The following is a 27070-nucleotide window of genomic DNA, read 5'->3' on the forward strand; positions in this document are numbered from 1 at the left end:
GCTGTGCTACAGCTCTCCTGCTCTCCTGCCCAAGTTGGCCCTGACCTTGGAGCTCAACAGTTCAGTCAATCTTCTTCCCCCTCCTTTGCAGCATATTTCTTAAACCAGAACTAATGTATTCTGGACACAGAGCTCTCCAAACCAAGACAAAGAAAATTTGAAATATCTGAGCAAACAAAACCACTTTTCTTAAAATCTCCAAACCAAAAGGGAACGTGCAGAAACATTTACTCACTTTCCAAGCTGTACACATTTTTCACTTGATGAGCCCTTAAGGAAGTGTTCCCCCAGTTCAGAAATCGCCCAAGCAGGCCCGCCTGGCCCGTCCGGCTGGCGCTCCTGCCCGCTCTTCTGCGGGGGAGTTTCTGCCTTTTCTTCCTGGGGCCTCTAAATTCTTTCTTCGCTTCTCAGGCCTAACAGTGTATTTTGATGCACAAACAGGAATTAGCCCCTTCCTTGGTCCTTAAGGGTCCACCACAGCCAGGGCCCAGACCTGGAGCTTTCCCTCACCCTGGGTGTCCATGCAGCCTGCAGGCCCTCTCTCTGCGCTTTCCGCTTTCCTAATCGGCTGGTCTCTCGGGGCTAATTCCTGGGAGCCCCAAAGATACGCAAGGCCAGGAGGTGGGCCTGGGACAGGAGAGTTAGTGGGAAGACACCTGAAGCATACAGGACAGATGGGGGTGCCTACCCCCACTGTGGGCCCAGGCAGGGATCTGGACTAAGGCATCAGGGTCTCCCCATCCCCAAGGCATACCCATAGTTTGGGATCTGGGACCACCATCCCTTGTTCAGACCTCACAGCTCCCCCCGCCCCTTTTTCCCCAGTAGACTTTGTGTCCTCGGCCCCTTCGGCTGACCCGGGTTCCAGATGCCCTGTCCGGGCCGAGTGGTAAGGTGGGGCGCGGCGGCTGGGCGGGGACGCGGGGTGCGCGGGTGCGGCGCGGAGGGCGCGGCGCCTTTAAGGCCCGCGTCAGGCCGAGCGAGCGCAGGGGCCGGGCGGCGGGGCGGGGCCTCGGCGGGGCCGCCGCGCGGCTTCACCTGCAGTTCCGAACGCGCGGAACAGAGGCGCGGGCGGCTGAGAGGCCGGCGGACGCACCCGCCCGAGGGAGCCCGCCGCCGGCCGGACTTGGCCTCGCTCCCGGAGCCGGGCGGCAGTCGCGGCGGCGCAGCCTGGCTGCAGGAGCTGGGCCCGCTTGAGCGGCGGCGGCCGCGATCGGAGCGGCGCTATCGGGGCGGCGGCGGGGAACGGGCTCCGGGCGCCAGGCATCGGGCGGGCGCCGGGGCGCGGCGCGGCGGGGAAGATGACCGTGGGCTCCGGCGTGCTCCTCGTGCTGCTCTCGCTCTCCGGCGCGCTCCGGGTAAGTTGCGCCTCGCGTCCGGGCCGCTCGGCAGCCCAGGCAGCGCGGGGCCGCCCCCGGAGCCGGCGGGGCGCGCACTCGCCCGGCGGGGCTTTCCCGGGCTTCCCCGGCCCGCGCCGGGCGTCCCCGGCGCGCGCACCGCTGCATCCAGCCGGCTCCCGCGCTCCGCGGAGCCGCCTGCGGTCGGCAGGAGCGAGGAGCCGCCGGGTCAGCGGGGAGCGGCGGTGCGTTGCGGAGTGCGGGACGCGGGGAGCTCTGCCCGAAGCGGACCCGCCGAGCATCCCTCAGCCACCCCAGGTCCGCGGCCGCTGCCCCGGAGCTTGGCTCTCCCGCGCTGGGGCAGGCTGCCCGCTGGCGGAGCCGGCGAGCCCTCCGTCGCCCTCTCGCCGCGCTCCTCCGGAGTTGGCGAGCCCAGCCCGGGCCAGGACTGAGAACGAGGGGAGCTGGCGGCGGCCGGCCGGAAATCAGGGTGTTGGGGACACCGGCTCTGGCCGCCCCTGCTGGGGGCCGGTGCTCCCGGCGCGGCGCCGCATCCGTCCTCGTTCTCTGGGTGCTGGCAGGGACCGCCGCTGCTGGTGGGCGGCGGATGTGGACCGAGGGGCATTCTCGCTGCGGACTTCCCGCGGCGCCTGCTGCAGCCAGTGTTCGGCGGGGCCCTCGCGGCTCGGAGCGGGGCCGGAGAGCCAGGCGCCAGGCAGGAGCATGGTGAGGTGCACCGGGGAGCACGGTCCGGGCACCCGCCTTCTTCCTGCGGAGCCCCGCGAGCTCTGTCCCCAGCCCTGCGCTGCGCCTGCAGGGTGCAGGTCCCGAGGGCAGCGTGCAGGCTGCGCCGGGGGGCGCCCCTGGGGTAAGGCAGCGGGGCCGCGAGAGTTGCAGGAACCCCCTCTCGTGGCCGATCGGCCTCGCTGCTCCTCCAGGGCCTCGCTGTTGTAACCTCGGAAATAAACAAGTGCCCGCGGCCGGAGGCCCGCCACTGAGGCTCCGGGCGCTTCGGTGCGCTCGACCCACGCCCGGGCAGGTGGAAACTTTCCTGGGCGAGTTAGGTATCCCCGGGCTTCGGTCGTATTTGGAGCTTCGTTCTCGAGGCACGGAGCCGCGGTGCGGAGCTTTACCCGACGAGTGACCCTGCGCCCTGCCCTGCCTCCCCTTGGTGATTTTTGATGGGGGCGCCGCGCCCAGGCCGGCGTCGGGGTCCCGGGAGCTGCGGACTGGGGCAGCCTCCGGTGCCGAGGACGGGCGGGCGTCGGCGCGCAAGCCTGGAGGAGGCGGGGAGGTGCGTTCCGCTTGGTGGCCCCGCGAAGGCGCGACTGCGGGGCTCGGGCTGCGCCCCTGCTCCTGCGCTCGCTGCGGAGCCGGGAGCTGTGGCGCTCCTTCTTCTGACGCGGGGCTGGCTTCCCGTCGCACATGCAGCCTCTCCCTCCGTTCCCCATCCCTACGCAGCTGACCTAGCTGCCACTCCCCGCAGCCTGGGAGGGGCTCTTCGCCCACCTCCACACTTCCCTGCCCTCCCAGCGATCAGGGTTCTAGACCTCACACTGGGCAGGATAGCCCAGGGTGCGCCGGGGGACAGGACAGGAGGACACCCACCTTCTTTGGTCAGTTAGGGAAGCTCTGGCCTGGTTAGGCTGGAGATGAGGGCTCCAAAAGTGGACAAGCGTCCAAGAAGTGGAGGGGTAGGACTGGAGGGTGGGCGGAAGCCTCGGCCGCCTCCCTGCAGCCTCCCCGAGAGCCAAGCTCCGAGGTGGAGCTGAGTCTTGGAGAATCTCCTTTCCTGCCCTGCCCCTCTCCTTCCTCCTGGCCACCACAGGGAGGAGAGGCCTGCTGGCCCACCTCGGCCCAAGCCTGAGCACTGGGGTGGGAGGGTGACACGGCCCGGGCAGGAGCCTGCTCCCTTGGCCGCCCCTCCTCTGTGTCTGCATTTGCTAACTCCTGGCTCTGCTGCTGGACAGTCCTCAGACCTTCCCTTATGCCACGTGTGGGTGAGGCCCTGACAGGCCCTCAGCCTCGCCATCCGCCGGCCCTCCCTCCCTGCTGCATGCCCCCTGTCCCCGGCCAACGTGGAGACCACAGGGGCAGACCCCAGATTATGTCTGGGAGGAGGCTCTGGTGGACCAAGGCTTGTCATAGCTGGAGACCTTGCATGCAGGAGGCCCGACTAAACGTGGGTTGGATGCAATTTCTGTGAACCTGTGTTTTCTCTGACCTCTCTTGTTTTTGTTCTCAGGCCCACAATGGAGATCTTACAGCCAGGGAGACCTGCAAAGCTGGATTCTCTGAAGAAGATTACACGGCATTAATCTCCCAAAATATTCTGGAAGGAGAGAAGGTCCTCAAAGGTAAGGCAGACATGTAAATGAAATGGCATACCATGCTCTGGATTAGGGAAACATTACCACCCACAGAAAAAGAGGCTCGGCTGGCTTTGAGCCAGGCTCTTTGCAAAAAAAAAAAAAAAAAATGGTGGAGAGGTCAGTGGAGGTGCAGCTCGGTAGACCTAAAAGGCCTTTTGCAGCACAGGTGAATGATTCAGAATCCCTGTCATTTTTGAGTGAGGTGAATCATTTCCTGGGCAACAAACTGGAATTCGGATGTAGCGTCACCCAAATAATGTGCAGAGAGAGAGACCTTCTTACCAAGTATTTTTGTGTATGAAATTCTGGATTCTCAAATTATCCCTGCTTTGAAATGCATGATAAAGCAGACGATGTTGTTGGGGACGCAGTAAATAAGCCCACAGACGTTCTGTTCGCAAATGTGCCGTGAGTTTTCGTTACTGTCCCACTGACAGCGCGGAAACACACGTGCAGGAGGCAGCTGCCGATTAGCTTTATTGTAACCGCAGGACGATATCCACATTTGTGATGGGGAAGTCGGAGGCAGCTTCAGAACTCAAATGACAATAGATCATTCTGCATATCGACCTGTTGCCCTCTCAAGACAAACTAACTAACCTTTATTTGCATGGGAGGGGAAATAAATCAGTTCTTTCTTCCTTGAGGTTTCAAATTGGCACCACAGACACCTCGGCGCGTGCCTTCCCTCCCCGCATCGGCTTCCCAGAAGCGGCTGCGTTTAGCCGATTCCAAAGTGATGGAGGGAACAAACTTTAGTGGAAGCATCAAAGCTAAGTTTCAATATTCAGGGCAAAATCATGCTCAGGCTGCTGACTTCCTGCCCAGTTTTCTGTTTTAGGGAATACGGCGTCCCCGCCACGAGCACTGACAGCAGATCCTTCGTGTGCGGGGGAACGCTCACAGAGTTGGTTGATTCTTCACATCCTGTCTGTGGAGACAGCTCGTTGACCTACTGTGTGTGCCTGGTTATGTGAATCAGGATCTTACTTTGCACCGAGTCCAGCTTTTCTAACTTATTTGTTGTCATCTGAGTCGACTATTAATATAGGGGTGTGATACTATTGACTCTTTCATTGATTATCAGAAAACAAAAAACAGCAACAAAAAAACCCAACCTCTTGGCAGTTGGCCTGGAAGCGGGCTGGGTAGCTGTGGGAGGGAGCATCTATGGTAAGAGTTTTCAAGAGATGCTTTGTTAATTGCACAGTGTGTGTCATTTTAGACCGCCTTTCAGGATCTGTGGGTTTATGAGAATCCCTGTGTGTGCACAGAGAAGGCCCGGAAGACTCTCTCACTCTCAGTGCAAATCAGGGGCGGCTAACTGCGGTCCTGCTGTTTGTGTGTCCTGAGGCTGGCATCCTTGCCACCTCCCCAATATGCAGCTAAACTTAAGATCTTGGCATATCAATTTTACTCAGGAATTTAAGAAAAAGTACCTCTATTTTTGTAACAGCAGATGCTACCTACTATGGAAGAGAATGACAGATGATTCTCTTACTTTTCTTAATAAAATGTAAGATTTCCAGCTAGCATCTCCTCTCTCTCCTGGTGGACCGTGCGGGTCCAGGCTGACCTGCCCTCTGCTCCTAGCCCATGTGATGGGGAAGCCTTGGTCGCTGGCTGGATGCTGGCCTGCCCCGTATGCCCCAGGAGTCCATCATCGTACGTGAACTTGGACCAGCTCACGGACTGTGTGGATGCAAGACTCATATTCTCTTCACTTACTTATACCCGCGATGAGGCCCAACCCAAACCTGGTTGAGGGGGAAATCACAGAGTATCTCCCTCACCTGCGTGTGCCACTCCCTCTGTGTTCTCAGGGACAGAGAGGTTTTGCCTTAGAAATAATTTTACACATATGGAGGCAAAAGCTACCACTGCATACACTCAAGCCACGGCAGATAAAAACCTCTGTTTATGTAGAAAACTTTGCAAACGACAGGACCCCAGTGAAGATGCATGTGTCGAAAATAAATAAGTGGCCCAATATTTCTGTTATCCTGGTAGGAATCAAGTTAAATAGGTAATGACTACTTACAATTGAGTTATGCCAGCGGAGAGAGCTTAACCTTAATTTGACAAGCAAAGCTTCACAGAGTCCCCGTTTTATTCTAAATGCGCCGTAAGCCGTTAATGACTGCTTTGCGGTTCCTTCTCTTTGCCGGAGTAAGCTCACCGGCAGCCCCAAACATCCAGGCTCCAGAAGGAGAGATTTGTTACACAGTAATTAACTTGTTGATGATAAATGGATGGAAGAAATGTTGTGGCATTTTGTTTTATGTCTAAATGAAAAAGCATTTGCATTCAAAAAATTTCACGCTAATTAGCCTTAAAACCGTTTTCCCCAGTAGGGTAGCAGATACTATGGTATTGGGATCCTTTTGAATGGCGGGCAGAACCGCTACGTACGCCGTCTGGAGTGTTTGTTTAGCTGATCTGTAGTTCCTAGATCCCCTCCGCGTTGTGTTTCCCGTCTGTGCTCCTCCTGGCGAGCACTCGAATGTAACTGCACACGCTGTTACCCCGTGGTTTGTTTCCAGGATCATTCACTGATGGCCACGATCACTGGTGCATGGTAATGTCTAAAATAGGATGGTGGAGCCCTTTTCCTTACGTGACAACAGAGCGTTCTCTACACCATAGTTTAGCACTGGGTAGTGGCTAAGCTGGTGTCTTTTTCTCGGCTTCGTTAATAATTAACGGTCAGCCCGGCCGGAGGCTGCAGCTGATGCGCTGACCTGTATCGCTCTCTCATGGCGGGCAGAGTTCTGCGAAAACCCAGAACAGCTTCAAGGTAAAACCCCACAAGGATGGGAGATTGAGGGGCGGCTTTGTGGGAAACCAGCACGGACGGGTCGTATCTGTCCTCGCTCCTGGAGAAGAGGGTGATGTGTGTGAAAATGTTGTCTGCCAGGGCAGGGGAAGTGGGGTCTGGACATTGCCCCACGAGTTCAGAGAATACAGAAAGAGGTGCTTTGTTTCTGATGACTTCATTTACTGAGACTGCCTCAGAAAACCCTTCCCTCTCCCATATCCCAGTGAGTTTATGACCATCTTGTGCCCTTGACCACACTTTGCTTTCTCATTGGAGAATTTATATTATCTGGTCAATCATCTTTCTTACTTAAACTGTAAGGTTCATGAGGGCAGCAGCCCCGTCACTCTGGTTTAACATTTAGAATGTTCTGGGCCAACAGGATAAAACCCAATTAACAGAATCTTAAATGAATGGGGTTTAATTTTTCTCACATAACCGTGAAGAGATAGGTAGTCAAGGACTGATCAGGTCAGTGGCACCATCTCATGCCTGATCTTTATTCTTATCGTTCTACCATCTTTAGTTTGTCAGTGTATTGCCTGATCATTGTAAACTGGCTGCTGTGGCTCCAGGCATTGCATCTGAGTTCACAGCAAGCTAGAAAAAGGAGGGAGTAGTAGCACCATCTTCATCTCTTCCCTGTATCAGAAAAACAAACACTTTCTCAGAACCCTTGCTGAAGTTCTCACTGGCAAGGACTAGGTCACATTCCACTCCCGGTGGAAAGAGGTGGGGAGGCTGGGAAGCAGAGAATTGCACAGTCTGACTTAGACCTGTTATGATCCATCACCTGGTAGATGAGTAAATTGCTACTTGGAGCAGAGTTGGGCATCTTAGGAAGGAAGACGGGAGGAATGGGTACCGAGGAGAACAAGCATCAGTGTCTGCCACATAAAGGTTTCCCCAGCTTCCAGTACCCAAAGCAGAGTAACAGGCAGTGCCTTGTAGAACGAATGACTCATTTGTGTATCAAGTCACACAGAGGGAAGGATGGTTGAGGAGAGACCAAATGCATGCAGGGGTCTGGAATCGGCATCTAAGAAATCGCCACAATGTAATGACTGTGGCCAGAAGTACCGCTATCTTGTCTTTACAAGTATGTTGAAAATAGCCTCTTTACCCTCCTCTGTGAAGACAGGTAACACTCTTGCCAGGGTGGAAGGTGTCGCTAGATGCATGGACCAGACGCTGAGCGAGTCTGACTGCACACCTATCACCCAGTGTCATGCCTGCCTTGTGGGGCCGTGGGTGTGCAACCAGTGTTGTCAAGTGAAGTCATGAATAAGCCGGAAAATGCTGACACTGTGGTGTTTCTGAGTCCCCTCCGTCAACTCACAGATAAGCGGGAGCTGCTCGGAATGTTCAAATAAATGGCACGCACGACAAAGCCACCCTGTGTGCTGTGAATCGCTGGACACTGCAGGTTGCCTGTCCAGTATCCATTCTGTCCCTCTTCCTTACTAAGAGAGACTCTTCCTTACTAATGAAACCTCTTCTGTCCTGATCCGGTTGGCTCACACTGAGCCCTGTTTAATATACTCACACCTCTGGTAGACTTTTACACCAAGGTGGCAATATGGCCCTTTTCTGGTCAATGGGATCTGACTAGGTTTTTCTGTTAGATGAGACTTGTGGGAAAGCTGTTTTTTTCATGGTAAAGAGTAACAGACTCAGCTGGCCGTGCCTTCTTTCTTTTGCCCTTACCTTTTTCTCCTGCCTGGAATATGAATGTGATGTCTGGGGCAGAGCAGCCATCTTGTGACTGTGAGGATGGTGGAGCGGGAACTGGATCTCAGGTGGCATCCTTGAAAAACTGCAGACCTTTCACTGTCCCCTGAGAGATGAGAAAAATAAGGATGAAACACCACAGTCGAGTTTCTTGTGGCGTGCAGCTAAGTGCAACCCCTGCCTTTGGGAAAGCAAGAGCTGTGCATGCTAGCAAGTGCTTGTCTTTCCCTCTGGAAGCGCAGAGCATGTTTCATGCTCTGCCCTGAGCCTCTATCCATCCTTTGTTTCTTGGGCCTTGGCCTTACTCTTGCTCTAGCGGCCTTCTGCTCCTTTGTAAATTAGTATCCACGTCCAGCACACTGGATTGCAGAGAGCATGTCTGGGCACTCGGTACATATTTGTTGAACAGACGAAATGAATAGTCACCACTTCAGACTTTCTCTTTGGCCAGGATATGACTGAATCATTACATATATTAAGTTAGGGCTATCTATCTCATCCACCCATCCCAGAATGTGAACCCTCTGCTGGCTGTCTTAGCCACCCTCTTCCAGGAAGCCAGGAGATTATGCACTGGGAATCTTGGTCTTAACAAAGACATGGAGTTGAGTGGAGGTGAAGCAGGACTGAGCCCCAGCGGGTGGCTTCCACTGGCTCTAAGCCAGGACTTTCCTTGCTCTTGAAGCCAAAGGAGGCTCCTTTGAGCACCCAGACCTCACTGCCTTCTATTGGTGGTACCTCAGGTGTCCCCTGAAAAGGAGCACCCGGAGCCCGTGGTAGTGGTGGAGACCATGGTACCCCTCTGGCTGTCTTTGGGGCCAGCCTTGCCTTTTCAGGGACCAGTGCTGTTTTGGGTTCCTCAGCAGCCTTTCCCTGCTATAATTTTGCCTGGTCACAGAGTTAAGAGGTTTAGAAAGAGTTTATATACTTAGAAAGTGGCTTCTATCAGATAAGAGGTAAGAACAGCACAGTGATAAAGCACGAAAAGCCTGCTTTATGCTCTGCCCACGCGCCAAAGCTCACGCCGATGGAGGGCCCTGATAGCTGTGTTTAAAACCAAAAGCAGGCCAAGGACTGCGGCCCCTGCCCTCGGCCACCACACCGCGTGCGGGCCCGGCCCCTGCTTCTGTTGCTCCCCCTGCAGCCCGGAGGGAGGTGCTAGTGCCTGGCCTTCCTCACTGGGTCCCTAAGGCCACGGATCAGGAGCGCCCCCCAGCACCCTCTACCCCCTGTGCCCTCTCTAGTCAACTGTCATGAAATAAAAATCCTCATCTCAGAGGCACACACACCAGTTAGACGTGAGGATGACGGACTCATCCACGCTGCAGTTTGAAGATTAAGATTTTTGCATTTCAGAAATATGTATTTTAATGGAGTCTTGGGATGAGGGAATGTGAAACTTTATATACTTATAACATTGCGTCCCAGCTGGGTCTGTGCCAGCCTCGGCGCACGTCCCGTGTAATCCTCCCAAAAGCCTTTCTGGGGAGGTAAAATTATTCCCATTGTTTGGATCAGAAACTGAAGATTGAGGAGGTTGAGAGATTGGCCTAAATGCATGCAGTTTGCTCTGTTTTCCCTCATGTTCAGACCCACGCTCTTAGCTTGTTTACATCTCCCCTGTAATGTGAACGGAGATGGTTTCTAGAGCACTTGAGCGGACAAGAGACACCCCAGATGTTCAGGGGCACCGTCATAAAACCGGCAATTATCAGGCATCCAGACGTGCTAATTGTTTCTCACCTTGAACGTTTGGAACAAACAGAGGCCCCGTTTATCCAGAAGTGCTTGACTGCAGTTGCTGATGTGGAAGGGCCCATCTGAAGCGGGTCCAAACTTGGTGGACACCTTGGGTTGGCAAAACTGGCCTTGGTTTTAGAAGAGCAGGATTCTGCGATGCCAGCAGGAATGTGCAATTCCGGGCATGTGGCAGACAGTCCCAGAACCACACTCTCACTCAGCTCTCAGACTCTGCCCACGTCGGGGACACAGCAGAGAAAGCCTACAGGAGCCAGCCGTCCTGGCACACACTTGATGGGGGCAGGGCTGAGGCTCGGGACAGCGTCATAAACCACTCCCGCTGCGGCTCAGAGCCTGGGGGACCTCGATGAGGCTCCCAAGAAGAGCTGACAACCCTGGTCTGAAGGAGGCCGCCCACCTGACCAGGCCGGGCTTCCTGGCACCACCTCTGTGGTATGCGGGGGCTGCGTGGGAGAGAGGGCCCTCCATCTGCAGGTGGTCCTTTCTGCCTGGTTCTGGGGTCCTCAGTGTTTGCAGGGGCCCCCGATTCTAGGTCCTTCCCTCCTTCCTTCCTTGTGTCCTTCTTTCTTTTTCTTTGGAGCATGGTTAGGTGGATGCCAGAACTAACCACAAACTGAGAGCGAGTGAGGAAGCCAGCACTCATTTTTTCAAAGAATGTTCCTGTTATTCTGACTCTTTGAAGGAGCAATTCTTACTCCGATGGGGCTTCCCTGGTGGTGCAGTGGTTAGGAATCCACCTGCCAATGCAGGGGACATGGGTTCGAGCCCTGGTCCGGGAAGATCCCACATGCCGCAGAGCAACTAAGCCCGTGCGCCACAACTACTGAAGCCCGCGCTCTAGAGCCCGTGAGCCACAACTACTGAGCCCGCGTGCCTACAGCCCATGCTCTGCAACAAGAGATGCCACTGCAATGAGAAGCCCGCGCACCGCAACAAAGAGTAGCCCCCACTCAATGCAACTAGAGAAAAGTCCGCGCACAGCAACGAAGACCCAGTGCAGCCAAAGATAAATAAAATAAATAACATGTATTAAAAAACAATTCTTACTCCAAGTGAATTCCACTATACAAAATACTGTAAGCTGACTGTCTTTCCGTCAAGGGTGGAAAGTGTGCTCTTGTAAAACCTCATGGCACTTGTTTCTCTTGTAATCTTCAGAGAGGGCTGTGCTATGTTGTAAGACGGGCTGGTAAAAATGCTCCCTTTTTGCTTAAAAACTAAGAAGTTTGGTGACTTTTTGCCCAGGCTCTAGGCTGCCCTCTCCTGGTGGCCTCTGGTACTGTCTCAGCCACCTCTCCCCACCTCCACTCCTTTTCTTAAACAAAAGAGAACAAAACTGAACAAAAACCTACTTAATTATCTTGGACTAGTGTATGCTACCAAAGGCCCTTTCCCTTCCAGCCTGCATCAGGGGCACGTGGTGTTCTTTGAGGACTTATTATATGCTAATATGTACTCACATTTAATGCCTTCAAGACACCTGTGGGCTCAGGGCAGTCAGAGGCCACGCCCCCAGACCACCTGGTCTGTATGGGCTGTAGGACTTTCCGCTCCCACACTGCCTTTTCCAGGGAGGAATTTGCTTAGATTGAGGACTGTAGGCGTTTCTTAGTGTGGTACAAGTGACCCATAAATGTAGCAGCTTAAAAGACACCGATCTTATCAGCTTGTTCTTCTGGACATCAGACTCCATCCAACATGGGTCCCCCTGGGCTAACATCCAGGTGTGGGCAGGCTGGATCCTTCTGGAAGTTCCCGGGAGAATCCGTTTCCTGCCTTTGCAGCTTCTCGAGGCCCCACTGCTGTCCTTTTCTCGCGGCCCCTTCCTCTACCTTCACACCAGCACCGGTGCAGCTCCCCACGGTCACATCACCTTCCCTGACTGCCTCTTCTGCTCATAAGGACCTCGTGAGGACCCTGGGCCCCCCACCCCCCGATAGTCCAGCATCACCTCCCATCTCAGGTACTGGACTTGAGCACATCTGCAGAGGCCCTTTTGCCACGAAGGTGACGTACTCGCAGGTTCGGTGATTTGGACATGGGTGTCCTTGGGGCCTCCCGCAGGCCGCCGCCTGCTGAGGACCTGCTGTGTCTCGGGCATTGTGCTGTGTTCTTCACTCGGCTCCTGTGGACCCTCAGCGATTCATGCGGGCACCCCCGCTTCACGGAGAGGAAAGTGAGGCCCAGGGCGATTCAGTCACCCAGTGGGAGACGGGTTAGGGAGACCGGTTTGCATCCAAAGCTGCAGCTCTGAGCCCTGCCCCCCCGTGGCCCTCAACCCACCCTGCCTCACTCTAGGAGCTCCCGCCTACGGTGTCTCTAGTTAGGACTCTGGTTGGCAGCTTCCTCGTGGGTCCTGAGACGGGGATTTGCCACTCTGGAGACTCTGAAGGGTGACGGGGGCCACAAAACCCGTCCGAAGCAGCTTCCAATCCAGCTGCTTTAACTGCGCCTTGTTTAGCTTCATTGTGTTTTCTTGCCTCCTGTGGAGATTTAGGAAGGCTTAAGGTAAGCCTTCAGTGACAGATAAATATCTGCAGGGCAGGGGAGTGCCACCCCCTGCCTGTCAGGTGGGAGGATGGGCCTCCTGGAGGTGGGAGCTTACCTGCCCAGGGAGAGGCCCCGGGAGAAGCCGCAGGCCTTCCTGGCCTGGAACTGGTGTGCTTTCCATTTAGAATACAGTTTAATTCAGTTCCAGCCCCGGGGTTGGGGTGCAGACCCCATGTCTGTCCAAGGAGGGGGCCTCGCTCTCCTTATCCTTGAGCCAGGTAGAGAGGGCGGCTCGCCTTCCGGACCGGCCCCCTTTGGGAGTGCGCACCCTTGCGTGTGCGTCTGACTTGGAGAAATGTAAGAGTTTCATTTTGCTTGGTTTTTGCTGCCCAAATGTGTTTGAACACCTTCAATGTTGATCTGCCTGGAAAGCTGAGAGGGACCCTCGTTGTGCACGTGTGCTAAGCTTGCCGTCCCAGTCTTCTGCGTCCAGCGGGGCAGGGGAGGAGTGAGGGTGGGGAGTTCCCCTGGGAGAAGAGCTGAATGGGGGCGGCCCTCCCTTCTCTAGGCCTTGGTTTCCTTATCTGCAGAGGGGCAGGATGTCCAAGTGTGGTCCAGGAACTGCCTGCCTGGGGGACACTGTTAAACCCGGCAGGCCCCTGGGTCCCCTCCCACACCAACTGTAGCGGGTTGGATGGTGTCGACTTTAAAAAAATGCAGTGTGAGAGTCGTGAGTTAAGTTTTACTGGGGGCAAAATGAGGACTATAGCCTGGGAGACAGCATCTCAGAGAGCTCTGAGAAATCGCTCCAAAGAGGTGGGGGGGAAGGTCAGTATAGATGTGATTTTGGCGAAGGGGGAGTACATGCAGTCAAACACATATCTTTTTGCAGAAGGTTTCTGCTAGTCACGAGGAACAGACGTCACCGTGAAGGATTTTAGTGCTTTTCTAGATACGAGGAGATACAAGAAGTGGGCTCATAAAATTGGCTCCTGAAAATATCTAACTATCTGAAGACCTGTTCTGCCACTTTTTCCCAGAGCACAGAGTCCCTCATCTCTGCTCTCCACCCTGAGCTCCTTTCAGGGGGTGTCGAAGGTCAGCAGCTGCAGCAGCATGTGATTTAACCCTTGTAGAGGTGGATGGCAAGTGCCCCTGGCAAGGGCCAATTCGTGGTTGACAACGGTGGCCCCAAAAGATACATCAACCCAGAACCTGTGACTGTGACCGTGTTTGGAGAAAGGGTCTTTGCGGGTTCAACTAAGCTAAGGATCTTGAGATGAGATCACCCGGGATTATCCAGGGCCCTACATCCAGTGACAAGTGTCTTTATAAGTGACAGAAGAGGAGACACACACACAGGGGAGAAGCTGTGTGACGATGGAAGTAGAGCCTGGAGTGATGAGGCCACAAGCCAAGGACACCTGGGGGACCAGGAGCTGCAAGAGGTGGGAAGGATGCTCCCCTGGAGCCTGTGGAGGGAGTGCAGCCCTGCCGACCTGGATTTCAGACTTCTGGGCTCTAGAACTTCAAGAGAATACTTTTTTTTTTTTTAAGTCTGTGGTCACTTGTTACAGCAGCCCCAGGAAACTCACAGACGCACTGAACTAGAAATCCTGGGTCTGTGCCCTAGGACTCTGCCTATTTAATCCAACTGCCAGGGAAGCTGATGTTCCTTAAAGCCTGAAGGCTTCAGGTCTAGAGGACGTTTACCTTCAGAATTCCAGCGCTCAGCATCCCTCGTGAGAAAGTGTGTTTTCCATGAGGGGCTCTGCCAGGAGGTAACCAGCATCCTAAAGTGCTGCTCAGGTGGGCGGTGGGAAGGATGCTGTGGTTTCCATCTCCCCAGAACAGTAAATGGGGCACGTCAGTATAGAAATGTAGGATCTCGTACTATAAAGCCTGACATGGAACAGTTTCATTGGAATTAAAATGTATGTGAACATTTGCTCTCTCCCATTATCCTTCCCGGTCAAATGGAATTTTAACAAGGATTATAGCTCAGATAATATCACATAGATACACTGTAAATATTTTGTTAACCTGAAGGTCTGCATTTGGGAATGTATCGTTGAACCACTGCTGCTGCAGAAGGAAAGGCACGCTCCCTCTGCCACTGTGGAGATGCGTGTGAAGGAGCGGGTGCCCTCCAGAAGGAAAGCATTCATCGAATATGCCTCTTCTCTCCCCAGAACTGCTTTACTCTGCAAATGCAAAAAGGCATTATTTCTGGCTCCCAGTGTCTCGTTTCCGCGTCTCGAGCAGCCGCGTTTTTGCTGCCTGGCCCCTTAGCTCTCCGGAAAGCAGAGGTGAGCGGGCTTTCCCCAGGAAGGCAGCTGCTCAGCTCAGGTTCCAAGGTTCTGACCCTGTCCCTGTCCGTCTGTGGCTGCGTTGCAGGTAGCCTCCTGCATTCCTGGGACCAGACTGTTGCAAGCTGCCCTGCCTGCTGGGTCTGTGTTGACGGGGAGCCCTGGATATCCCAGGGGGCTCCAGGTCTTAACTGGGAGGGAGTGGCTGTGGCCATCCTGTCTGTCTTTTGGGGTTGGGATGGGCAAGCAACCCAAGGGCCAGTGACCGGCATGGGAATGGGCCTGGCCTTTCCATGACCACTGCCACTGGGCACCAGGATTCTCAGGCCCCAGGTGCTGCTCCAGCTGGCCCCTCGGGCTGCATGCGACACATCTCCCCAAGAGTGACCCAGGGCAGCCGGAGCAGAGGCGGAAGGGCCCTCGGGTTGGAACGTTCTGGATCAGCCGTGTCGTTGCTTTCTCTTGATGGTCAGGCTGTTTGCACGGCATTGGGTTATGGACACTGTAAACTGGGTGAGCTGGGTCATGCAGCCCCCGTGGTGAGTACCAGGCTCCCACGGGCGCCCTGTCCCATGCCTGCATCCGGTCCCACCCGAGGAGTTGGGAGGACCGTTGTTCTGTTTTCTAGTCTGTGGATCTAGGCTTCCCCTGCACCAGGCACCTTGCCGGTGCCAACCACCACCCTCTGAGGAGAGCGCATTATTAGCCCCCTTTTACGAAGCAGGGGACGCTGATGCTGGATGGTTTGGGGACAGTTGTTTAAGTGGGGCAGCCTGCCTCCTGAGGCCTGCCCTTGCCCTGTTCTGTCCATCACCTTGGCCCCAATTCCCCCCACGGAGACCGGGCACCCCCGAGGCAGGGGATCTGATAGCCTGGGTGGTGCAGACCCGGCGGCCCCGTCATCAGGTCTGCCAGCCTGCATCGTGGTCACTGCTCTTGTTAGATGACCAGACTCTCCTCCTCCTTGCCCCTGAGATGTGATGAGCTGGCCTTTGGAGCAGTAAGTTTTCCATTAGACGGCAGCTTGATTTGATATTTTTTATGGTTTTGTTTGGGGGCTTTTTCCCTTCTTGACCTTTACATTCTTACGTGTGGCCAGAGACGTTTTGGCAAAAGGCATGCTTTTAAAATTGAATAAACAAATGATGGAGAGGCTCATTTAAAGCTTTGTAGGCTCACAGGGAATGGAGGCCGCACATGAACATAATTTCACAACCGCTATTTATTAATAGGGCTGGGTATGATTGGATTATGTCATATCACATTTAATGCTGGGGCGTGACGAGCTAATGGAGTCATTAGGCAATGAGTGTCCAAAGATAGCTGTCACCATCCTGCAGGCTCCTCACTGTTTAAAGCCGGAGGCTTTTTTCTCAAGTTATCTTACTCTTTCCCACCTTCCCTCAGATGCAAAGAAGGGATTATACCACTTGTCTTATCTAGTTCTTACATTTTAAGATAAAAACAGAATACCAGCAAAGGGCTGAAGGCGATAAAATTGTGATCAAAAGTCCGTAAAATTATAGAACTATATTTTCTTGAGAACAGAGAGGTTTCACAGTGACTTTTAAGGAGCTGGACAGCTTAAGGATTTATCTGCAGAGAAGTGTAAGGTATACTTCCATGTTAGAAAAAAAAATTGTTCCGTGCTTGAAAGGTTAATGGCTGGTAAACGTCAATTTTCTACCATGCTGCCAAAATTGCAGCGGCCTTTGAAATCCATTTTGAAGTCTTGGATCCTTTGAAAATGACGAGGGGCAGGGGTACCGCCTGAACCTCGAGTGTCTTTCCTTCCGGCTGAGCAGTGGCACCTTTGCTGGAAGGGAGAGTGTCTCCCAACTGGTGGGAGTGTTTCACTGGGGTATTTTTGGTTTAAACACTTAACAAATGCTCTGGATTTCTAGTCCTAGAAACTGCAGATGCGTCTTTATGACATAAGATCTGTCCCCCACCCTGATAAACCTGAACTGTATTTGTAGGTAGTCCTGGGATATTTGCATTTGAAATACTATAAGCATAGCCTTCTCTAAAGATCTTTGATTTTAAATATGATGACAGCGACAGACTTTTGTTGCAGCCCCTGGAATTAGAATGGGGTTGTCTCCACTTTTTGGAATTCCAGCACACAGAGGTTCTGGAACTTTCCAGAGTTTCACAGGATAGACTAGGGTATGGGATGGGAGAGCCTTCTCATCTGAGCCTCTCCCACCTCTCTCCACGTCTTCTGTGCTTTACCTGGGCTGCAGGTTTGCTCGGGCAGAGCAGATGCCTGTAATTAGAGGAAACTTGTAGGGCCCGGCTTGAAGGATCATCCCTTGTGTGTTAATTTCCCAGTGCCCTTCGATTCCCGCATCTTCCGCTGTATTAAATGCAGCCCATTGACAGAGGTGCTCCTTCTTCCTAAGTGATAGAAGACGGTCCTCACGTCCAGCCTCGCTGAATCAGCGCAAGGGAGGGGCCAGGGGGCTGCCTTTCTGATTTCTTTGTGAGCAGGACTGAATTCCCCTTGGGCTGGCGTGGAGCCACAGGCCTGGGCTCCAGCATCTTCCACCGTGAGGCTTCAGCCTGGAGGGTCACGTGTCTGTGTTTAACTCCTCTGTGCTCACCTGGTGTAGCACTGGTGGTTCTCACCTGTCAGCCTCACACAGTGGGCGAGGCCACGTGAACCTAAAGTAGGAATTTGATTTTTCAGCACCGTCAGCCTGGAGGTTGTGCCTTTCCCCCGGAAGAGGTGCCGCTCACGTGATGGTTCTGTCATGATGTAAGAGAATCTTGGTTTTGCCTTTTCCCACTTGAAAGATAAAAATGAAAGGTGACAGGTCTCCCCTCAATGCGCCAGGTTTGGTGGGGGGGGCAGGTCGGGACTCGGAGGCTGTGTTTAAATCAGGCAGCTGATTGTGGGCAGGGATGGGAAGGGGTGCTGGGCTGAGGGAGAAAGACCAGAAGAGAGGGGACTTGGTTGCTTCCTTCTTTAACATAAAATTGTGTCATGAATGGCCTTTCCTCCCCGCACAAAAGAGGCACCAAGAAGAGAATTCTTTTTTTTTTTTTAAACATCTTTATTGGGGTATAATTGCTTTACAATGGTGTGTTAGTTTCTGCTTTATAACAAAGTGAATCAGTTATACATACACATATGTTCCCACATCTCCTCCCTCCTGCGTCTCCCTCCCTCTCACCCTCCCCACCCCACCCCACCCCACCCCTCCAGGTGGTCACAAAGCACTGAGCCGATATCCCTGTGCTATGCAGCTGCTTCCCACTAGCTATCCACCTTACGTTTGTTAGTGTATATATGTCCATGCCTCTCTCTCGCCCTGTCACAGCTCACTCTTCCCCCTCCCCATATCCTCAAGTCCGTTCTCCAGTAGGTCTATGTCTTTATTCCTGTCTTACCCCTAGGTTCTTCATGACATTTTTTTCCCTTAAATTCCATATATATATATATGTGTTAGCATACGGTATTTGTCTTTCTCTTTCTGACTTACTTCACTCTGTATGACAGAATTCTCTTCAAGCCAGGCCTGTGTCCTCCTGGCAGACCCTGGGCTGGCAGACATGCTCCATTGTTGGGTTCTAAAAGGAGGATTCTGGAAGGATGTCACTCGGTGACATGCAAATAGAAAGTCCCCCAGTGGCTTTCTAAGGTTACAGCTTCAAGGAGGCACTAATTAGTCACCTCGTCCAGCCCCAGGGGAGCAGAAGGGCTGCTCCCAAGATAAGGAGGCTGCGGGGGCGGGGGGGGGGGGGCCCTCCCTCTAAATCTGCTCCTCTCCGTGGGCAGAAAATCCCATTGTTTTCTCCCTTTGAAAGGTGGTTATTTTATCAGGGAGGCATCCCCTCCTGCAGCTGTTTAGGCGTTGCCTTACTGCACTTCTCTCTTTTCAGTTTTGAAATATTATTTCCTTCTTAAATGCCACGCGGGTAAAAACTTTTGTTGATGGGAAATGGCATCGTGGGTGAGGGCGTTGTTTCTTGCCCAGCTTCCTGGGCTCTCTCCTGGGTGGTGAAGGCTGATGGTGAGATCGGGTGCGACTCTGGACGCTTGCCTGTATTTTTCTGAAGGAGTCTTGAGCTCTGAGTGTCAACCAGCAGCTGCGGAGGCAAACGCTTATCTGTTTATTTCCTAACATATTGTGCTGTTAATCTCAACTCAACTGTCTACCAGTGGAACTGCTCCTGGTGAGACTGTAGCCTCTCTCCAGGAAGTTATTTGATTTTTGATGTAAGGAAAAGGATTAATGCAGTTGGGCTTTGATAAGGCTGGCCGTCTAGCGTGGCACAGACACGCTCATCCCAGCCATATCACTGACAGTCGGATGGTTACAGGAGCACTGCAGAGCGGCGATACAGGACGTGCAGAGATAATTGTAGTTTCGCTATTTAAAAAATAAGTCTAGTGCTTTACAATGTTAAAATGATAACCTGTTTAGGGAAACTCGCGGTGCCTGTCTCTTGGCACAGAAAAACCTCTTCTAGCAGCTTGACTGGACCCTATTAACCTATTTTTATTTTCCCGAGCAAAAATTAAAGTCTCATTTCTGTTTGAACTCTTAAGCTTAGAACGTAGGACCAGAAGTGCGTATCTGCAGTTTTGAACTGAACATAATTCCATAGATTTTGTACCTGTGATGTGGTTATGCCTTTGGTTTTAAATGATCTGAGGGTTGAAGTTAGATGCACTTGGTTAGACTTGGGATAAGTGCCTTGATCTACGGGGGCATTTTTTTTTTCTTTTTCTTTTTTGCGGTACGCTGGCCTCTCACTGTTGTGGCCTCTCCCGTTGCAGAGCACAGGCTCCGGATGCGCAGGCTCAGCGGCCATGGCTCACGGGCCCAGCCGCTCCGCGGCATGTGGGATCTTCCCGGACCGGGGCACGAACCCGCGTCCCCCGCATCAGCAGGTGGACTCTCAACCACTGCGCCACCAGGGAAGGCCTACGGGGGCATTCTTGATCCAGGTGCTGATCTCGGGGCTGGGGGAAGAGACGATTAGCGGCCACCGTGGAGCAGTAGATAATTGTGACCCCGTGCTTCTGCCATCTTCCTGTCCCCACACTTGTCACTAATACATTGCGTTGTTCATTTTGCCGTTGGTGATGGTGATTCACTTCATAAACCCTGTGGGTCTTTGGATTCCTAGATGTCAGAGTAACCACAGCTATCCTTGACCCATTATCAATGGATCCCGGAGAGTCTTAGGCCCTTCGTGCCATGTTCCCCATGGCTCTTTCCCTTCTTCCCCATGGCATGCCCACCGTGCCAGGCACCAGCATTGAATCACCTGCCCAGGTAGCTAGAACCTGCCAGCCCTCCCCTGCTCTGTGCCTTTGTCTCGGCCACCACCCTTCCCAGCTTGCCCCTGCATCTGGGGAATCTTCCAGGGCCTCCTGATTGAAATGTCATCTCTCCACTGGGCCCTCTTTTGGGGTCTTCTCCCTTCCCTTCTGCCTGAGCTAAGTGAAATTAATTCCCTCCACCTCCCTTGTCTCATAGTTTTATTAAAATATGCAATAATGTAATGTTGATTGTACTCTCCTCTATGGCTGCCCCAATTATGGTCTTACTCTGAGTGTGTGTGTTTTCTAGGTAACTGTGTGTTAGGTCTGGAGAGAGAAGATAGATGGCCCAGCGCACACCCAGGGAACGCCTTCCCAGGAAGGGATCTTTGCAGGAGAAAGAGATGAGCTTTTCCCACCTTCTGGAGGAGGCAGAGGCTGGAACTGATAAGCAAGAAAATATGAAAGTGAGATAATTAGAGAATGAGGGGCATAAAATGGAAAAGCCAAAGTATTTTTCATTTTGCAACTCTGTGTTAGGACTCACTCAGTTTATTTATTAAGCCGTTATCAAAGTAAAGTGAGACAAGTGGGTCTCAGTCTAATGGAATTGCCCCTCTGTGGGCCGTGTTAGCTTCAGGTATTCCGAGCATAACTGGATAACGACGACAGTTATTGCACCGGGAGTTTAGTGCCGGCCAGCCTCTCCCTCTGTGCTTTTTTCTGCACAGAGGCTCATAGGCCTTCTGATGAAGCTGGGGCAGGGCTGACTGTTCCAGCTCCAGTCCAGACCAGGAACTGCAGACTGGGTGCCCATCAGGCCAATAGGCCCTCACATTTCAGCTCCTGGCGCTTTTCTCTGTGTTGTAACCTGGGTGAAAAGCACCTCTGCTGTCATCTGGTAAACTACTCAGCAGGCTTTTGGCTGGTCTGGGTATCTGTGAGGCAGGTGGTTCCTCACCCGGGGGTCAGGGCGCCAAGGACAACCACCTACTGACTTCTGATTTGTTTTTAAAACTGTTTGACCTATGCCCCCTCCCTGCCACCTCCACCCCTCCCCAGGTAGGCCTGTCTGCCAGTATCATTTCACTGCTGAGAATCGGGCCCCTCTGTAAAATTATGCTGACCTGAGGGGATCGAGATCCAGAGGTGCCTGTGTGCTTAAATGTGCAGGAATCAAACCACTTGGCTGAGAACTTGGTATCGATTCATCTCCTTCCCCTGCTTTGCTGAGCCCACGGCCTCCCGGATGAGGTAGTGATGTTTTGGGGCTGTAGTTAGGCAGGTAGTTGTCATTCTTGATGCTGAAATGACGTGTCCGTGGGCTGAGGACTGGCTCTTTATCAGGGCTCGGCTCACAGGGACCCCAGGCAGCAGCCCACCTGGCTGGGGGTGGCGGGGGAGGGCATGCCTTTCCAGCGCAAGAACCAGAGGCCCTATCCTGGGGCTCAGTCCCCAGGAAACAGCTCAGGGCTTACAGTAATTGTTCCAAGAGGAGAACGTTCAAAGTGCAAGAGAAACAGAGGCTACTGGGCAGGAAGGGAATGTGGGAGGGGATGGAGGGGGTCTCCTCCAGGAGCGCAGAATTGAGACTCTACAGGTCACCCCTCGCTGCTCTGGGTGATGAGCCTGTGGGATGCTGGAGGCTCTGAGGAAGGGCCTGGGGGCCCTGGGGCCTCACCTGCACGGGGGGCCAACTGACTCAGTGATCCGAAAGGCGTGAATCTGATGAGCTTCACTTCTTAAGCGGGGGCTAGCTTCAGAGTCCGACAGCGAGGCTCCTTCCGCGTGGAGACTGAAGACTGACCCGCAGTGTTTGCTGCAGCCGGTGCCGTAACAGACACTGGAGGCCGTGGAAGCGTGCTGAGCTTGCTGGGAGCTGCGGACCTGGGGTGGGTCTGCTTCTGGCTGCCCCCGCCTCTCGTTCTGAGGGCCGCCCACACTCCTGCATTTCTAGGGATGAGAAGCCCTGTGGCCCCATGACTGCCTTTCCTGAGAGCTGTCCCCTCTGGGTCTCCACTGCAGCCGGGCTGCACGGAGTGCACACCCAGGAACACTCGCGTGCTGGGCAGGCGGCTGGGCACAGCCGGGAGGGTCCAGGCACCTGGGTCTCCTGCCCAGCGGATGGCTCAGTCCTCGCAGGGGCCTTGCTGCCTCTCAACTCTTGCTTTCAAATGCACCCTTTGCCAAAATGCCAGAAGGAGCTTCGGAAGCAGAGCCGCAGCCACCCTCAAGGCTGTGTTCCCTCGCTGGGCTCCTGGCTAAGCCACGTGCCCTCTGCCCCTGGTTCCCTTCTCTTCTTCATCCTTGTCCTGGGGCCCCTGCGAGGGACCCTCTGCTCTGCTCCGGGCACTACTTCCTGTCTCAGGCACTGGGCTCCTGGCCCCTCACCGGGGGGGGTGTCCCTGTCCACCCGTCGCCCTCCTGGCCTCCCTCTTCTGTCTGCCTTGGGGCACTGTGGCTGCCCAGAAGCCCCTCCTGTTATCCTCTTGCCCGTCACGCCTCCCTTTGCTGCATCATGGTTCTGAGAGCACACAGGGCCTGTGCTGGCCGGGCTCAGAGGGACACTCACGGCCGGTCGCTGAGTGGGTGACAGGTCGTGTCCCTGCTCTGCTCTAATCCCGACGTCATCCACAGCCCTGCCTGCGCAGGTTCTCGTGACTGTCACACTCCTTCCCACTCCCCCACTGCAGCTCCCTGCCCCCCTCTCGCCCCCATTGCTGGAATTCCTTGGCCCTTCATCCCTTTACTTTCTTTCCTTGGGAAGGGCCTACCTCTTCTCCCTTCAGGAAGCAAGTCCTCTCTGGAGGCCCCCTGCCCCTCCTGAGGGGCCTGGGCCCCCACCTCTCCCCTGCCCCTTGGTGGTCCCTGCCGTAGAGACCATCATACGGCTCGGCCTGGGAAGGTCAGCAGCTGGAACTTCCACACACACACCCCCCCCCCCCAGTGCACCTGCTGGGGCCAGTCATCCACGGGTGCTGTCCTCCTGAGTGGGAGAAGGATCCTGCCCCCTGAGGCCCCCCAGGGGCCGGGGGGCAGAGGGGAGACAGTAAGGGGTGTTGAAGACTCGGCGCCTCTGAGGGTGATGCCCTGGCCTGAGCGCTGGGGGGACGCAGACTTGGCCTTGTTTCCAGTTGCCGGACACACAGGCAGTCTGGACCCTGGTGTGAAAACTCCCAATCTTGTAACATTCCACGAGCCAAGCACAACAGGTCCTGGGCCGAATACCAGGCCGACAGTCCGTGACCGCGGGTTGGACTCTGCTCTATGTCACAGGCCAGCACTCCTGTGAGCCTGTGACACCGTCTTGGAGCTGCATTGCTGGATAGGAGGGGACACCTTAACCAGGGCCCACTGGTTGCAGGGAAGAAACCTCTCTGGGGAGGAGGAGACGGCCTGGCATCTTTGGAATAGGGCTCCGTGCTGACCGCAGGCCAGAGGAGGCCCGAGTGGACGGTGGTGCCCAGGGCCTCCAAGGTAGGCCCAGCCTCCTGCTGGCCGTGAGCCTTGCCTGCTGGGGCTGGGTGGGCGGGATGCGTGGTCCCTTGGGGCTGGGCCGTGGGGCTGGGCGTGGTGCAGGCCAGCAGTGCTGTGAGGACAGCTTGTTTTGACTAGAAGCCCCCACCGAGGTGGGAAAGCGGATTTTAACCGCACTTTGCTCACATACAGGCTATCGGAGCCTGAAGACCCCCAAAGCGTCGGGCTCCGCGGTGCCTCCCCGCATCCAGAAGGATCCAGGGTTCCCGTGGTGCATGCAGCGTAGGAGAAGCCACCGCCCTTTACATTCTCTGCCAGCATCAAGGCCTCAGGTGGGCACCAGGATGTCCTCACTGTCTCACAAGGGAGCCAGCACCAGGCATGGAGCAAGAATTGAATGATATTATTTTGCTCTCACTGTGCCTGTTTACAAGCGCGATGTTAGCCGGCGATACAGATTTTCCTTTTAAATGCAAGTACTTCCGTAAAACCACAGAGTCAGTTAACATAAAAGCCTTGGGGGGACCGCAGTTGCGTGACTCGGTGGCGTCGCGCGTGCAGTGTGCCCCTGCCGCCCTGGTGAGGACCTTGGGGCCAGGACGTCCTCGGCAGCTTTCCAGTCGTGCTGCTCTCCCTGGGAGGGGCCGGGGGCGAGGGGCAGCAGCGTCCACGTAGATCTCACAGCATCACTGTTCCCAACATTTTGACAGTTCTTGACAGTTGCTTCTCCTTGTGGTACGTGCTACTGGTTTTCCATTTTCCCTCGGTGATGAAATGTTTCCTTGGAAGTTGTGAATTTTTTTAGAAAAATGGGAGGGAAAATGGTAAGATGGTCCACAGATGGGGCAGAGAGCCGGGGCTGGGCCAGCTGTGGAAAGAGCTGCGCTGGAGTCCTAGACAGCCCAGCGTGTGGGCAGGCCTCTCCGGTGGCTCGGAGCTGTCAGAGTTCGCGGTGGACGAGGCTTTCCCTCCACCCACCCCCGCCACCCCCTGCCGGCTCCAGCACTAACGTGAGGCCTTGTGGGGACCCAGCCGAACCCCGTGTGCACCAGGACAGTACCAAAACTCATGGTGGGAGTCCACATGGCCAGCACCGAGGCCCAACGGGACATGTGTGTCTAACGTCCGTCAGGGGGTGGACCCCAGAATGTGCATCTCTCACAAGAGGACCCAGCGTCTTCTTGTCCACCAGCCTGGCTGCTCCCAATAAACCCAAATAAAACACCCTGCCCCTGCAGAATGAGTGATCCCTGGCCCCATTCTGGATCTGTTTGGATGTTGCTTTGAAAATTCCAGCTGCTGTGGAAAGAGCCACACAGAGGAGGAGAAAGACAACTGGGGAAGAGGCCGGTCAGGAGCAGAATTAATGAGGACATAACGCAAGAGTTAACCTCTGGGAACACATGTTAGATAAGATGCTTCTTTCTCAAAAGCAACAGCTTTTCATCCTTCTCTCTCTTACTTTAATAGAACATTTTGTGTTTTTAAAATGTCAAACAATTTACTTTGGAAAACTTGATAAGCTGAAAAACACACAAAAAGTAAGTTAGTGTAAGTTTGTCTCCCTCCCCTGAACAGCCACATTTAATCACTTGGCATGTCAGGCGTGTGCGTGTGTGTGCGTGCGCACACGCTGTGTATAGGCATGGTATGATATCACGAGTACACGTGTGTGTGTAGTCATGTGGGCACCCTTGTGTATTGTTATGTACCTGTGTGCAAGCATGTGGGTGCTATTGTGTGTACATACCACACGTGCACACACATTCAAGTGACTGGTGTGATAATGTGTGATCATGGCTATAGCGTGTGTTCGTATGTGCACATGTGCTGGATGAGAGTGGTACATGCATAGAAGCGTGTGAGTGTGGTGTGTGCATATGTGCAGACATTTGGGTGTTTGTGCACGTGTGCATGCATGTGGCACGTATGCATATCTGGTACGTGCAGGGTGCCTGCATGGTGAAGGACTAGAAGAAGTTTCCAGTTCTTTGCTGCTGAAAATGATGGATGCTGAAGAAAATCTATGTAAACGCATCTCAGGGCACATCTCTCATTACTTCTTTATGATGAATCATTAGAGGCAGAATTCAGAATTTCTGGCTCAGAGGCTCTGTTTGTTACATGGCCCTGGATCCACGCGTGTAAAGGATGTTTCAGGGGAGGTAGTGGGAATTTGTGCTCCCAGCCAAGACTTGGGGGATACCCGTGTTCCCGGGCCTCCTTGGCCCGAGGCCTGTCATATGGCCATTCTTTTAAAAGTGTTTTGTGGCCTGACAGGTATGAGACGATGTCATTTAATCTTGCATTTATTTAATTAGCAATTAGTAGAGTGGTAGGGAACTTTTAAAAAATCTGCTTTTCCTTCCCCTTTTTTTCTTTTGCAAATTATGTGTCTGCGTTTGTCAGTTTTTCTCTCGGGTGATTGGAGTGGCCTCATACAAATGCTTTCGTTTAGCCCTATCACCACTGAGATCCCTCAGGAAAGTTTTGTAATTTTTTCCAAGTAGTTTTGGTGTATTCTTAGAGTTTGTCCCTAAGTGCGTAACATGTGCTGATGTGTGAGCAGTGTGTCTGCAGGATGGAGGTGTCACTAAAGTATGCTTGATGGAACCTATTTTAACCAGGGACCATTGTTTACAGGCGTAAGTAAGCAAAGCCCATGCAAACTGGCGGAAGTCCCAGCACAGACTCTTGGAAAGGCAACAGGGCTTTCTGAGGGCCTGGAATCGAGGGTTGAAATCTAAGGCTGCCAGGACAAGGCATTGGCAAGCTTCTTCTGTAAATGGCCAGATGATAGTTATTTTAGGTTTTGCAGGATAGGTCTGGCGGGACCTGCTCACCTCTGCTGCCGTAGCACAAATGCAGCCGTAAACAGTTCGTCATGAATGGGGTGGCTGTGTGCAGGTTACACACACAGTGCCCCTCCTTTCTGCATCTCTACCAGACGGCCTGTTTTTCTGTGCGTGTGGAGGAAAACTGTTCCCGGTTGAGAACCGTTGCTCTGAGTGCATTTTTCTTTAGCCCTCATAGCCACATTATGAAGCTTGGCATTGCAGCCCCATTTGACAGATGAGCAAACTGAGGCCAGCAAGCTTTGATACCATAGCAGAGGTCAGGTAGCTAGTAAGTGGCAGAGCTGGGCTTTAAACCCACGTCTGCCTGACGGGCACAGCAGCCACGTAAGTGCCGTTCGGAGCAGGGCCAGGCACACAGGTCAGCGGCCACGGTGCTGGCCTGGGGGCTGCAGTCCTGGGTCCAGAGAGGCCGCAAAGAGGGAGCAGAGGAGGCAAGGATGCAGAGAGCTGGGTCCTCCCAGCCCCGCCAGGAGCGCTTTCTGCTGGCACATAATGCCACCATTAGGATAGCTGTGATAATGGAAAAGGAAGTGAAACATGATGAGCCCTTGGTGGATGGTGTGATCAGCCTTCAGTGTCAGATCTGCACGTGAAACTAGAGTTAAGAACGGACGACTGCTCACCTCCTTTGTGCTCTGT

General features: G+C 54.0%; 1 protein-coding gene across 2 annotated transcripts in view; it reads left to right on the top strand.

Moving 5' to 3' along the window:
• Positions 1 to 1060: 1060 nt before the first annotated feature.
• The window catches only part of CDH4 (cadherin 4), a 549827-nt gene continuing 523817 nt past the window's right edge, over positions 1061 to 27070 (top strand). For both annotated transcript variants that reach the window (XM_067708632.1, XM_067708633.1), the window contains exons 1-2: positions 1061 to 1358; positions 3583 to 3694. In XM_067708632.1, coding sequence (XP_067564733.1) covers positions 1302 to 1358; positions 3583 to 3694 — 169 coding nt within the window. In that variant the 5' untranslated portion in view covers positions 1061 to 1301. The remainder of the gene's footprint in view (positions 1359 to 3582; positions 3695 to 27070) is intronic.

Source organism: Pseudorca crassidens, chromosome 15 (genome assembly GCF_039906515.1).
Source record: "Pseudorca crassidens isolate mPseCra1 chromosome 15, mPseCra1.hap1, whole genome shotgun sequence".
Classification (NCBI taxonomy): domain Eukaryota; kingdom Metazoa; phylum Chordata; class Mammalia; order Artiodactyla; family Delphinidae; genus Pseudorca; species Pseudorca crassidens.